Genomic DNA, 15,100 nt, shown 5'->3' with positions numbered 1-15,100 from the left:
ACTCTTGTCAGTGTCCAAATATTTATTTTACAATGAAAGGATTTCCTGTTTTATTAGCTCTTACTTACGCTTTACATTTTGTTTTTTGTTTGTTTGTGTTTTTTGTCATTGTTTCTATGAAGATCAGTTTTAAGGATTGTGGTAACTAATTTTCTGTCTGTTAATAGTGAAAACACATGAATTAAGACTACAAAATCAGTACTATGACATGTATCATCAAACACCCATTATTTTGTGCACAGGAGGCACCATTGACAAGAACAGGTGCCTTTGAAGTCTCAGATAATTAAATGTGAGTCAGTATTATAGTACTCTGCATAAGCATGGGTATCGCCAACCAATATAAAACTGGTGACAGCCAAAATATTGACAGCTGTCTTGACAAATGGTGCTTCTATCAGTACTTCGCCTACAGTATGTCATGTCAAGACTAGGAGCATGCACTGATGCACACCTCACCACATCCACCATACCATGGAACCACCCCAGGTCTTGGATGAGGGGCCACCCAGGCAGATATGTATGTATCCATCCCCACTTCTCGAAGTTAAACATTAATCTGGCTCAGCCAGGTAAACTATGGACATTGCCTTGGCCTTCTCCAGCCAATGGATCCTCAAAATGTTGGATCATGTCCAGAGCAACGCACAACATGGCCAAATGTTGTGGCAGATGCTCCCTCACCACGCAAGTAATAGTACTCATCTGAGTCTCCCTAAGTAACACAAAGTCATTCCAATGCTACACAAAGACCTGAGAAACAGATCTGGTACCAATAACATTTAGTCATTGCATTTGGTCACTGGTTAGTATCCAATACTCACAACCAGACAGTAAGCAGCAGGATCTTCATTCTTCTGCTAAGATGTCCACTGACCTCATGCCTTTTGCCAGGCATCTCTCGAGCTCAAAGGCCGAGGGCCCAGCAACATGAATGTCAGGGCCGAGACAAGTGAATGTCTCAACAGGTTCAACACTTTCACCACATACACATACACTTCTGATAGCAGAGTCTAGGACATCTTGCAAATTCATACATTATACAAAATTAGCCTTTTGCTTATGTAATCTTATTTATTTACCATGCATTTCAACATAACTTATTTTAGCAAACTAGTTTTCCTTTCTAATCAATCACAAATAATCACTGAACCTGCTTTGTCCTTAACAATACATTTGGCATTATCTGTAACTGTGTTGTCGTCCAGTACTGGGCATAATCCAGTAATTGATTTGGTCAAATCTAACCAGACAAGATGGAGACTCATTTTAAGAAAGGAAACAAAAACTCAGCTGCAGTATACAGTAAATCTATTACACTACAGAGTGTTTAATTGTCTGTCTTACCAAATGAACTTCTGTAGAGCTGATTCAGATTCTTAAACACTGATATGATTAATCAAAACAAAAACTCCTCCACCTCCATCCATCAAGGTAACACTGACCAATAATGAGCTGTCATTAAATTAATTTTAGCCAATCCCATTACCACCGCTTTTTTATTTTTTGCTTTCTGCTGTCCCCCAGTTGCTCAGGGTTACCACAGTCAGTCTGTGTCAAGATATGGCACAAGTTCTACATTGGATATCCTTTGTGATGCAACTCCATTATCCAATGAAAATGCAAATCCAATGAAAGGCTCATTAAAAGACTGCTAACGTGTCTTTCATTTAATTCAGGTGTGTTGGAGCAGGGAGACAACTAAGAGTGTCAGGAAGGTAGATCTCGAGGACCGAACTTGGGCACCCCTGGTTTAGTGGTTAAGGGCCCCTTCACACATAGTTTGACTAAGTACAAATCAGAGCGAATCACAGCGGAACAGATCGTATGAGCGAACCATGAAAACATCCAGCCAACGGGCAGGCATGCACGATGCCGCTGTGATGGTTTCATACACGCGGGAACACAGTGAGAGCAGCTGCAGCATGTGTAACCACATCGCGCAGCTGCTGTGAAAATAAAAAAAAATACATGCCACCCCCGGGATTCGAACCTGCACTTTCCAAAAGCTCTGACTGTCAGCCAGAAACTTTACCAATGAGCTACCATCGCTGTCCTGTAAAGAGTGCAGGAAAATGTCTGATATCAAGAAGGACATTGGCATATTTCAAAAAAAATAAAAAAATAAAACCACACACCATATAAAAACACCGCATTTTATTGAATCCCTCATGTCAAGCGGGCAATACAAATATGATCCGTCTGTTCCTCTGTAGATGACCCATGGTCACAGACCGACAGTCATAAAATGACATGAATGAGAAGCAGGGCACTCTTATCATGTCCACATCTGCCGGCGGCGTGTCCAGCCGGCCCAGCACAGGTGTCCTGCCCGACACGAGTGTCTTGTGGATGGTGGTCCGCAGGACTGACACCTCGTCATGTGGAACAGAGCTCACGTGGGTGACATGACATGCAGATCACCCACTGCGTGTTATGATTTGATGGTCCATTTCACCTGGGGTAGCCTGTCAATGTGCACGCCGTGCGCGCGCTCGCTGCAGCCCGTCGCAACAGCAATATATGTTTTTATGCATGTCTGTGTGAGGACAGTAAGCAAATACACGCGCGTCACAGTGGACAGTTGTTAGTTCATGTCCGTCCAAATATGGTATGTGTTCGCCAGTCGTGACATCCAGATCCACAGATCTTCACAGCCGCTGCTGTGGGCAGACACGCCCCCTTGTCAGTTCAGCGCACACACCAACGTCTTACTGTGTCTGTTTGCAAAGCCACACTCGTTGGGGGCACTTAGACAAATTTCACATCCAGCTCGACAGTGATCATCTGCTGACTGTTGTCATGTTAATAGTGTGAATGACCACACCTTTTCTAAGTGTCAAGCGAGCGGTGTTACAACCCCAATTCCAATGAAGTTGGGACGTTGTGTGAAATGTGAATAAAAACAGAATACAATGATTTGCAAATCCTCTTCAACCTATATTCAACTGCATACACCACAAAGACAAGGTATTTAATGTTCAAACTGATAGACTTTTTTTTGTTTTTGTGCAAACATTTGCTCATTTTGAAATGGATGCCTGCAACACATTTAAAAAAGCTGGGATGGGACAACAAAAGACTGGGAAAGTTGATGAATGCTCAAAGAACACCTGTTTGGAACATTCCACAGGTGAACATGTTAATTAGAAACAGGTGAGTGTCATGATTGGCTATTAAAGGAGCATCCCCAAAAGGCTCATCTGTTCACAAGCAAAGATGGGGTGAGGATCACCACAGTTTAAGAACAATGTTTCTCAACGTTCAGTTGCAAGGAATTTAGGGATTCCATCATCTACAGTCCATAATATAATCAGAAGATTCAGAGAATCTGGAGAACTTTCTACACGTAAGCGCAAGGCTGAAACCAACACTGAATGCCAGTGACCTTCGATCCCTCAGATGGCACTGCATTAAAAACCGACATCATTGTGTAAAGGATCTTACCGCGTGGGCTCAGGAACACTTCAGAAAACATTGTCAGTTAACACAGTTCGTCTCTACATCTACAAGTGCAAGTTAAAAATCTACCATGCAAAGCGAAAGCCATACATCAACAACATCCAGAAACGCCGTCGCCTTCTCTGGGCCCAAGCTCATTTGAAATGGACAGATGCAAAGTGGAAAAGTGTGCTGTGGTCTGATGAGTCCACATTTCAAATTGTTTTTGGAAATCATGGATGTCATGTCCTCCGGACAAAAGAGGGAAAAGACCATCCAGATTGTTGCAAGCACAAAGTTCAAAAGCCAACATCTGTGATAGTATGGGGGTGTGTTAGTGCCCATGGCATGGGCAACTTACACATCTGTGATGGCACCATCAATGCTGAAAGGTACATCCAGGTTTTGGAGCAACACATGCTGCCATCCAAGCAACGTCTTTTTCAGGGACGTCCCTGCTTATTTCAGCAAGACAATGCCAAGCCACATTCTGCACGTGTTACAACAGCGTGGCTTCGTAGTAAAAGAGTGCGAGTACTAGACTGGCCTGCCTGCAGTCCAGACCTGTTGCCCATTGAAAATGTGTGGCGCATTATGAAGTGCAAAATATGTCAACGGAGACCCCGGACTGTGGAACAACTGAAGTCATACATCAAGCAAGAATGGGAAAGAATTACACCTACAAAGCTTCAACAATTAGCGTCCTCAGTTACCAAATGCTTATTGAGTGTTGTGAGAAGGAAAGGTGATGTAACACAGAGGTAAATATACCATTGTCCCAGCTTTTTTGAAAAGTGTTGCAGGCATCCATTTCAAAATGAGCAAATATTTGCACAAAAACAATAAAGTTTATCAGTTTGAACATTAAATATCTTGTCTTTGTGGTGTATTCAATTGAATATAGGTTAAAGAGGATTTGCAAATTATTGTATTCTGTTTTTATTTACATTTTACACAACGTCCCAAGTTCATTGGAATTGGGGTTGTAGATGTTCATGTTTGTCAGCTGGAATTTGGCCGACACCTGCTGCGAGAGGGTTCGATGGGCTCTCACAGGGCACACTCTTACTTTCAGCCGCTGGTGTGCACAAATAGTTGTAGCAACAGGTGTACGAGGCATTGGAGGCAGCTTCACACATACTGCACTATGGGTGAAAGGGCCCTAAGTAGTGGGCTTGAGACCAGAGGATCCTCTGCAGCACCCTGATATTGGTGTGTGAATGGGTGAATGTAAACTGTAAACTGCTTTGAGCTTCAGGTGTAAATGGAAAAGCGCTGTATGAATGCAGTCCATTTACCTTTTTAATCAGGACCAACTCTGCTTAATTGCTGAGATTTGACAGGATCAGGTGCACATGGAATGGAGTGACTGGCAAGTTCATCACAACCACAATATGTTTAAAACACTTTATTTCCATGATAATATTGGCTATTTTCCTTGACAACGCTCCAGCAGCTGACACAGCATCTTCAATTCAAAGTGAACAGCTTGTATGGAACCTAAAAATCTGGTGAGCTAGCTTCTTGTCCTTCATAAGCCCTGAGGCCTACTGGTGCTGGTAATTAACCCCAGATTCTGTAGTGTGAAGTCGATTAGAGCTGAGAGAGGATACTTCCCCAGGCAAGGCTGGTACCCACTTACAGCTGGGTAGACTGAGACAATGCAGATGAAATGTCTTGTCCAATAACACAGACAAGTAGCATGACCGGGAACTGATCCCAGATCTGTATATTAATAGCTCAACTTCTCACCCACTGAGTCTCCAGGCCACAGTGTTATTCATGTGAGCTTGTATGAAGCCAAAGAAATTAGGTCAGCTAGTTACAATCATATTTAAATTAATAATATTTTTGTTGTGTCACTTGTTAATGACCATTGCGCTCCCCTCTTGCTACACTTGCAGGCAAGACCGGTGTCACAGACTGATCAGCCCCCCTGCCTTCACTGTACGTGTCATTTTGGAGCGTCAGCAGCGATTCACCGATTATCGCCTCTTTTCTGCTTAAAACTGCACTCCATTCATCTATCAGTGACAGATATCTGAAGCTTTTGTACAACAATCATTTTCACATAAATTCAGCATTACTTCATAATAAAAGATGGCGGAGAGATCACAGCGCAACACCAGCACGTCTGAGACTGAGTCTCTGAGTCTGAGCCTCTGAGTCTGAATCTCTACATCCAAACCAATCAAAGAGAAAAATATGATTATTTACCATGAAATGACAAAATAAAACCTCTTAAATCATTTGAAAGTCAGTTTTAAACAGAAACGGGGGGGCAAGGCTGATCTGTAGGGGGGCCGTTCAGTCTGTGACACTGGGACTACATAGGTTTGATTAAAAGATCCATTTCATCTTTCAGTTCTTAAAATTTTGTGTCATTATATTTGTGATAAAATGGTGGAGACTAATATCGATACAAGTATTGATAACTATCACTGTCGATATCAGCATTAAATAAATTCTAAGAACACTCATCTTTAATTGTGTCTAAAGATTTTAAACAGTTTTTGTGTAAACTCAGTCTGCAATGCCAGCTGAGGGTTTTCAGGTCGATTAGTATTGATTGTGACAAAGGTGATGTTAAGGTTGAGGTCAGCTGATGGATTCTTTCATTTCTTAGTACACCTGGAGTCAGTGTAGGTGACACTTTAATTCCACTGGTCAACGTTTGTTCAGGCAGCAGCTGTATCAGCATTAGGTCCAAACCTACCTCCTGGTGATTATCCTCCATGCAGAACAAGAACTCCTCCAGTTTCTGCAACAACAGGGAAACATTTGTTGAGGCCACACAGTCACAAACCTGCTCATGAATTATTGAAAATGCAATTACGCTGGCTGTGTACTGTACATGTGCAACATCATCATAATGAGGAGAGGTTGTAATTATGCATTGCCAAACCTGACAAGAAGGAAATAGATTAACTGGCTCATCTGTACTACATGTTCCTTTGCTGGTATTCACAATGTGTAATTCTTCATTCTTTGCTAAGGAAAAGGGTAATTATTGTGCCGGTATTGTTTGTGCCGACAAAGGCAGGCACACTGACATTAAATAGTAATCAACAAAGTTTTAATTAATACTTTTAATTAAAAACTGTGCAACATGTAATAACGTCAAGCTCTGAAGAGAACAGGTGCAGCTGGCCATCTGATTCTACATACAGCATCTAGAATGGGACTGTTTAATGAAGCAGTCACACAAAATCCACTGTGTTCAACAGCATCCAACTGCAGTAATACAAAGTGACTTTTTTGTTATACGTACGTAAATATTTTTCTGTCAATAATCCAATACAAATATAAACGCAACACTTTTGGTTTTGCTCCCATTTTGTATGAGATGAACTCAAAGATCTAAAACTTTTTCCACATACACAATATCACCATTTCCCTCAAATATTGTTCACAAACCAGTCTAAATCTGTGATAGTGAGCACTTCTCCTTTGCTGAGATAATCCATCCCACCTCACAGGTGTGCCATACCAAGATGCTGATTAGACACCATGATTAGTGCACAGGTGTGCCTTAGACTGTCCACAATAAAAGGCCACTCTGAAAGGTGCAGTTTTATCACACAGCACAATGCCACAGATGTCGCAAGATTTGAAGGAGTGTGCAATTGGCATGCTGACAGCAGGAATGTCAACCAGAGCTGTTGCTCGTGTATTGAATGTTCATTTCTCTACCATAAGCCGTCTCCAAAGGCGTTTCAGAGAATTTGGCAGTACATCCAACCAGCTTCACAACCGCAGACCACGTGTAACCACACCAGCCCAGGACCTCCACATCCAGCATGTTCACCTCTAAGATCGTCTGAGACAAGCCACTCGGACAGCTGCTGAAACAATCGGTTTGCATAACCAAAGAATTTCTGTACAAACTGTCAGAAACCGTCTCAGGGAAGCTCATCTGCATGCTCGTCGTCCTCATCGGGGTCTCGACCTGACTCCAGTTCGTCGTCATAACCGACTTGAGTGGGCAAATGCTCACATTCGCTGGCGTTTGGCACGTTGGAGAGGTGTTCTCTTCATGGATGAATCCCGGTTCACACTGTTCAGGGCAGATGGCAGACAGCATGTGTGGCGTCGTGTGGGTAAGTGGTTTTCTGATGTCAATGTTGTGGATCGAGTGGCCCATGGTGGCGGTGGGGTTATGGTATGGGCAGGCATCTGTTATGGACGAAGAACACAGGTGCATTTTATTGATGGCATTTTGAATGCACAGAGATACCGTGACGAGATCCTGAGGCCCATTGTTGTGCCATACATCCAAGAACATCACCTCATGTTGCAGCAGGATAATGCACGGCCCCATGTTGCAAGGATCTGTACACAATTCTTGGAAGCTGAAAATGTCCCAGTTCTTGCATGGCCGGCATACTCACCGGACATGTCACCCATTGAGCATGTTTGGGATGCTCTGGACCGGCGTATACGACAGCGTGTACCAGTTCCTGCCAATATCCAGCAACTTCGCACAGCCATTGAAGAGGAGTGGACCAACATTCCACAGGCCACAATTGACAACCTGATCAACTCTATGCGAACGAGATGTGTTGCACTGCATATAGGCAAATGGTGGTCACACCAGATACTGACTGGTATCCCCCCCCAATAAAACAAAACTGCACCTTTCAGAGTGGCCTTTTATTGTGGGCAGTCTAAGGCACACCTGTGCACTAATCATGGTGTCTAATCAGCATCTTGATATGGCACACCTGTGAGGGGGGATGGATTATCTCAGCAAAGGAGAAGTGCTCACTATCACAGATTTAGACTGGTTTGTGAACAATATTTGAGGGAAATGGTGATATTGTGTATGTGGAAAAAGTTTTAGATCTTTGAGTTCATCTCATACAAAATGGGAGCAAAACCAAAAGTGTTGCGTTTATATTTTTGTTGAGTGTAGTTACATCCAAATAGTCCAGATGAGAATTCTGACATTTCTGACATTCTATTTTGAGATATTAACCATGAAATCTCTGCTATAATAATAATAATAATAAATTTCATTTTTAATGCACCTTATATTAATAAAAATCTCAGTCCTACAGGAAATTAAATAATTAAATAAATGAAACCAAGGATAAACAAGAGATTAAAAAATCTGAAAATCTTAAGATAAAAACAGTCAGCAGAATAGAATAAAACCAAAATAAAATAATAAAATGGAATAAATATAAATAACTCAAGAGTATATAAAATTGATTTAACACAGTTTAACCCCTTTAACTGTTCTGCTGCTATCAATGATTCTTTATGTTGTGTTATCAGTGTTTGACAAATGGCACAAAAACCACTGACAACATAAATGAGTCAGTAAAATGACAGATTTGAGTTTCTTCATGTGTAATTTACAGATTACTATTCAAAAATGTCTCTTTCTTTCATGTGTTTCTTTCAACCGCATGATAAAGCGCAGCGTGACTTTTCAGGACTTTTTCTACACAAAATAGAGCTTTGACATTCAAAGAAGAGAGAAATGATGGCTGTCTCACCTTTAATTCTGAGGAAAATGTTAGAAGGAGTTGCCAGGAGGTGCCAGAGAAAGAAAGGGAAGGCAGAAGACAGATCCATGCAGGTTAAATAAGAATAATAATGAGCAGGAAAAGGAAAATATCAGAGTAAAGTTGAACTTTACAACAAGGTCACAGGTATGGGGGTAGTTAATAAATGTCATTAAAGTGGCAGGATTACAGTGGCTAGACAAAAGGAATCACCCTGTCGAGCATTTAAATTATATTATTGTTTGATGACATTAAAGAAAGAAATAGGTTCACTTAGTACAGAAGTATAAAAACAAACAAAAAGTATTTACCCCTTTAATCCAATATATAAAGCTGACCATGTGTGTGTGTGTGTGTGTGTGTGTGTGTGTGTGTGTGTGTGTGTGTGTGTGTGTGTGTGTGTGTGTGTGTGTGTGTGTGTGTTCTCTATGCACAGCCCCAGTAATTAAGCAATCTACATCAAACTTGTTATGGTGACTGGGGCCCACGAAGGGGGAGGTCACTGGGGCCTTTAGTTTGAAAGTGTACGTGCGCAAACACACACACACACACACACACACACACACACACACACACACACACACACACACATACACACACACACACACACACACACACGCACGAAGGGTCAGCCCTATATATTAGATCACGACCCGCTCACTGGAGCCCTTATTTTCGCAGTGCACGTGGTACTCAGGTCAAGTAGCAAGCATCACCCTTTACACTTTACTTACTACATAGTAGCGGCTGACTAGGGTGCACTTTAATTACAATGTGAACGGGTGCTTTATGGATCATTATTAACAAACCCTTGACAGCCTCTGTTCATTAAATCAGCTCTGTTCCATGATGGGAAATGAGGAAATGCAAAATGAAAGTATCCACTGCTGCTACAAAACAGCAGATGATTAGTCCCAAAAAAACCTGACAAGTGTGGTGATTTTTTTTTATTATTGCTGGCTGCGTTGGCTTTGGTCTTATCTGAGACGAGCCTTTCAGACTATGTGGGCGGAGGAAAGTGCGAGGAGAGGAAAGAATTGAGTTGGACTCAGCCCCAGGGCTGTGGACCTCAAATCACTGTGGGACAGGCAACACACACACACACACACACACACAGACACACACACACACACACACACACACACACACACACACACACACACACACACACACACACACACACACACACACACACACACACACACACATGCAGAAGCAGACTCTGAAATCTGCTCGATGCAGAATGAAACTGTTTGACAAAGTCAAAATGTTTCCAAATGGGCGCCTCCCTCACCCACACATTTTCCTCATTTAGAAGTGGCTTGGAGCTGAAGCACCACAGACTGCTGCTCGTCTCAGTGCAGTCAACGGTTTGATTCTTTGACAACAGCTGAATGTTTGGACTGAATATGTCAAATTGTATGAAAGACTGAATAGTCAAACTGTCTTTGTGAACACCCATCACACAAAAATGAAGAAGTTGCTCTCACTTGACCTTTCACTGGCACAAATGCAAATTGTGTCAGTGAATTGTGTGGCATCTCTGAGAGCTGGAAAGTCTATAAAGGACATCTTTCATTTTCTGGATACAAATCATTTCTAAGTGACAGTCTGCACACATCAATCTTCACTCATTACCACAGTAAGAGTTTGTGTAGGTATTTTTTTTATTTGTAGAATAATTCACCAATACGTTACCTTGGTGAACTCAGAATTCTGTAAGTTGGCATCAGGACACCAGCGCCCTCCTAAAGCAGTCAGCATGGCACAGTCTTCTTCTTCTTTGGTGCAGGGCTCCATCGGATGTGCAACTGCTGCAGTAGGGAGGTCTTCGACATTGGCGCCGTTGCAGCTGGGAGCTCGCAGCTGCAGGCCTCGCAAGAACAGGTAACACGCCTCCAAGTCGGCTTCCCAGATCCAGTCCAAACCTGGACAGCCACAGCTACAGACAAACAGATTAGTGTGTTAATCAAGTTGATAATCAAGATATCAACTCATGTATCATTACATAGTAAATGTACAAACCCTGCACCTTCTGCAGACTTTAATATGAAATTCCTAATTTGATATGGGTGTACATTCCTGAACTGTTCAGCAGGTGGCAGCACAGCGTGTGATGTTTTCTTTTTCAAGCAGCCTCTCGAATAATGTTTGGAAACGTGGGTGTTTCAAAGGTATTCCAAGTTTACAAAACAGTGTTTTAAGTTAGCGTCACAAATTTGTAGTACAGTTTTCCTTTTGCATTTCCCATTCAGTTGTATATGTTGTCCCATAGTTGCCCATGAGCTTGGTGTTATGTTTGTCCCCTGTGGTTGCTAGCTTAATGTGTTAGGGGATTGGACACACAACATACAGTGTGTCAGCAGGTGACAGACAGAGTACATGTCAGTATCACAGCTGTTGCTAATTTTCTTAGTAGGTGGCCAGGGGCTATGACATGGACAAAACAAAGCTGCTTTTTCAATTGATCCCGCACATCAAAATTCACCACAAACTAATCAGTTCATCAGCTGTTTGCATGATAACACTATCACACCTTTCAGCATATTTCTAGGCATCACTGGTTGGGTAAATTTGTGTGACAGTACAATTTTGTTTTTAAACTACTTGGGTGAAAAAAAAAATCATTTACACAGAAAAGAATGATGGACGTATAACGGGAAAGTGGGTCCAAACGTTTGACTGATACTGTACATAAACAGCTTATGTTATGAAGTGAAGGTTGCGTGATCGCTTCCCTCCTGGTCCTTACTATGTAGAGTTTCCATGTTCTCCCCGTGTCTGCGTGGGTTCCCTCTGGGTGATCTGGCTTCCTCCCACATCCAAAGACATGCAGGTTAGCTGAAGTGGTGACTGTAAATTGACTGTAGATTGTGCGTGCAGGTTTGAATGTCTTTTCTGTTTATATGTGGCGTCCTGTCTAGGGTGTACCCCTCCTCACGCCCTGTGACTTTTGGGATAGGCTCCAGCCCCTCTGTGACCCTTACCTGGGGTACAACCCCAATTCCAATGAAGTTGGGACATTGTGTAAAATGTAAATAAAAACAGAATATAATGATTTGCAAATCCTCTTCAACCTATATTCAACTGAATACACCACAAAGACAAGATATTTAATGTTCAAACTGATAGACTTTATATTTGCTTATTTTGAAATGGATGCCTGCAACACGTTTCAAAAAAGTTGGGACGGGGCAACAAAAGACTGGGAAAGTTGATGAATTGTAATTGGGGTTGTAAGTGGGTATAGCAAATTAATGAATCTGTCTATAAAACAAGATGCGCGCGCGTGTGTGTGTGTGTGTGTGTGGCTTGCGCATGGCACGATGATGTGCATCGTTTATTATGAAAATGTTTAGGATTAATTTTCAAAACCTTTATTTTAAAGTCATCATCATTATTGCTGGAACGTTCGCGCCAGCTTAAACAAAGATCGTCAACAAAGATGAGTCACTCGCTGTCTTAAACAGACGCCTGTCTCTAATGCATTCACAGGGGAGAGAGGGAAGAAATAAATTAAAGAAATAAATAATACATAAACACTCAGAGAGATATGCAAGCCAAAATCTTGTTTTGGTTCTGAAATGTTTCAGTCTAAAAAAATTCCCTGCAAGTGTCAAAATGTATATTAAAAACTACATAATATAAGCTGATAAAATGCTGAACGTGGACAAATGATGAAGAAAGTGAACATCTTACTGGCACGGTGACCTTTTCTTCAAAGAGCTGCAGCTGAAACAAACAACAGATCCTGAAAGTGTTCGTCTCTGCTGAGTACACAAGAACACTCATATTTATTTATCGACTCACTGAGTTAGTTTCCTTCAGCATGACCCTGTGACATCCCACAAACAAGCTCAGAGGACAAAACAGGGGGACAACAATTAAATTGCCTACAGTTGATTGAATTTATTCAGAAAATTTGGAATCCAGTCAGTGATCAGTGGAGTTCTCTGAGCAGAGCTCAGCTGTGAGACAAACCAAAGGCAGATAAACTGTGGACAAGGACTAAAAAGACGTGTCTGTTTTTTACTCATCAAGGACTCGACATCGTATGAGAGACAAACTAAAGCTGAAAGCATTAAGAGACAAACATCCTCCATCTCTGTGTTTGTGCTCATTTCAGTCTCAGGAGGAGCATCTGTGTCACAAACATTAATTCTCACATTCAGTGCAAACAGAATGAACACACACACACACACACACACACTGTATTGTATGGTCTGATCAGTGGCATTTCTGCCACCCCAGGCAAGATCTTCCACCAGCAGTCCCCCAGTGTGTGTTGTGTGGGCCGCCAGAAGAGGAGGTACTGCTGGCCCACCACCAGAGGGCGCCCTGCCTGAAGTGCGGGCTTCAGGCACGAGAGGGCGCTGCCGCCACGGACACAGCCGGGGGTGACAGCTGTCACTCATTATCTCTTGACAGCTGTCACCCATCTACTCTACATCATCTCACTCCATAAAGACCGGACGTCATCTCCACCTCGTTGCCGAGATATCGTCTACCTTAGGAGGTAACTTTCTCTGCCTGCATTGATTGATTCCAAGTGCTATTGTGTTGCAGCTGTCTAACCGGAGGACCGGCGTGGGTCGCGACTGTTTCGTCCTACTTCCCGTCAGATAAGTGGTTAAACAGATGAGTGTGTGTTAGAGGTGGAGGTGGAATTCCCACCGTTGTTGTTACTGGGTGTTCACACACCCACATCTGATTGTCTCTGCTCCTCGCCAGCAGTACCAGATCCGACATGCGGAGACAGTGGCCACCTGGGGTGTTCGGGATTTGGCGGCTCCAGTATTCTCCGGGTTCGGCGGCGGAGGAAATCGTGTGGTTCCGGTTCTTCTCAGGACAGACGTCTTCTATCCTCGAGCCTGCCCACACGTCACCTTTGCTAATTGACTGTTGTACTTATTCTGTAATCAGCTGTGTTTGGTTGTGCTTTTCACAACAGTAAAGTGTTCATATTTGACTCTTTCATTGTCCGTTCATTTACGCCCCCTGTTGTGGGTCCGTGTCACGACACTTTCACAACAGTGTGGCCCTGATGGGTTTCATCTTCTTCTTGGTTAACGTCACAAACAGACCAGCTGTCCAAACCTGGCCCCTCCCTTTGTCTCCCTTATCATCTCAGCCATAACAAATAAATGTCATGTCTTAATGCATGTTGACGACCCAGTGACAGATACATGACATTCATTTATTAATGGACTACTCCACAGAGGGCCGTTCCTTCCCATTTAATCTCAAACAGCAAACCGGGACGCCTTTTGAAGCATCATAGTAACTTCTTTATCCATCTGTGTCAATCCTGAACAAACCTGATATAGTTATGGCCATCATTGTTTGAAATCAGGGTCAAATTTTTGAACTGTTCAAAAAATTCATCCCAATTTGCAAAATTTATGTCATTACGCGGTGACCTCAGGGTGTTCACAGTCTTAAAGGAGACCTGCATTGAAAAAAATGCAGTCAGATTTTTTGAACAAAAAATGACTTATATTTACACGAGATCCTTCTGAATGTAGTAAAGTAAATCTGCAAGCCCAGATCTGTCATTCAACGGAGAACTCTTCATTTGAAAATGACAAATTTACAGCTAACATTTAGCCCTCCGCAAATTGTCCCTCTCATCATGGACGCTGCCGAGACGTCACGGACATGACCCTCTCCCAGCAAGCACTGCGCCAATTGTAATTTGTGGATTTACGTCAGTTTGCATCTGCACCTTTTTCTTGTCTTATACGGAAGGATCTACTTTTTTTAAAACTTCATATTGTCTTGCGTTTGGTGAGTACACATTTCTTTTAATTGTGCTTGAAAATTATTTTGGGGGACTTTTTCATACGCCCGTTTGACTGAGTGGTGTCGCATTGAAAATCTACTGTCTTTCGCCTCCGGTACCGTCGCAGGATATAGAGGCAGGACCCGCAAAGAATCCAAGTCATTAAAAAGTTATAAACCTCTCTCAGCGGCCACGGAGCTCTGCAGCTCCGATTACCGAGACGTGCGGCACTGCGGAAAGTCTGTCCTTGCAGCAACAGGTGTTACCGGCCGCTCTGCATCAAAACAGCGAGCGTATTCTCTGGACTTGTGCCAAGTTGGCTGCACCTCCATTCAGTAGAGAGGGACGTGGTGCCGGTTGCACA

At 42.6% G+C, this 15,100-nt stretch overlaps 1 protein-coding gene across 1 annotated transcript in view; it reads right to left on the bottom strand.

Annotated features, from left to right (window-relative positions):
* Nucleotides 1-15,100, bottom strand: part of disc1 (DISC1 scaffold protein) — a 210,245-nt gene that overhangs the window by 45,518 nt on the left and 149,627 nt on the right. The window contains exons 11-12 of the mRNA XM_034184501.1: nucleotides 10,653-10,896; nucleotides 6,158-6,202 (exon numbers count right to left, since the gene is read on the bottom strand). Coding sequence (XP_034040392.1) covers nucleotides 6,158-6,202; nucleotides 10,653-10,896 — 289 coding nt within the window. The remainder of the gene's footprint in view (nucleotides 1-6,157; nucleotides 6,203-10,652; nucleotides 10,897-15,100) is intronic.

The sequence above is a fragment of the Thalassophryne amazonica genome, chromosome 13 (genome assembly GCF_902500255.1).
Source record: "Thalassophryne amazonica chromosome 13, fThaAma1.1, whole genome shotgun sequence".
Taxonomy (NCBI): domain Eukaryota; kingdom Metazoa; phylum Chordata; class Actinopteri; order Batrachoidiformes; family Batrachoididae; genus Thalassophryne; species Thalassophryne amazonica.
The sequence above is the reverse complement of the archived record's forward strand: the minus strand, read 5'-3'. Positions and strand labels throughout refer to the sequence as shown.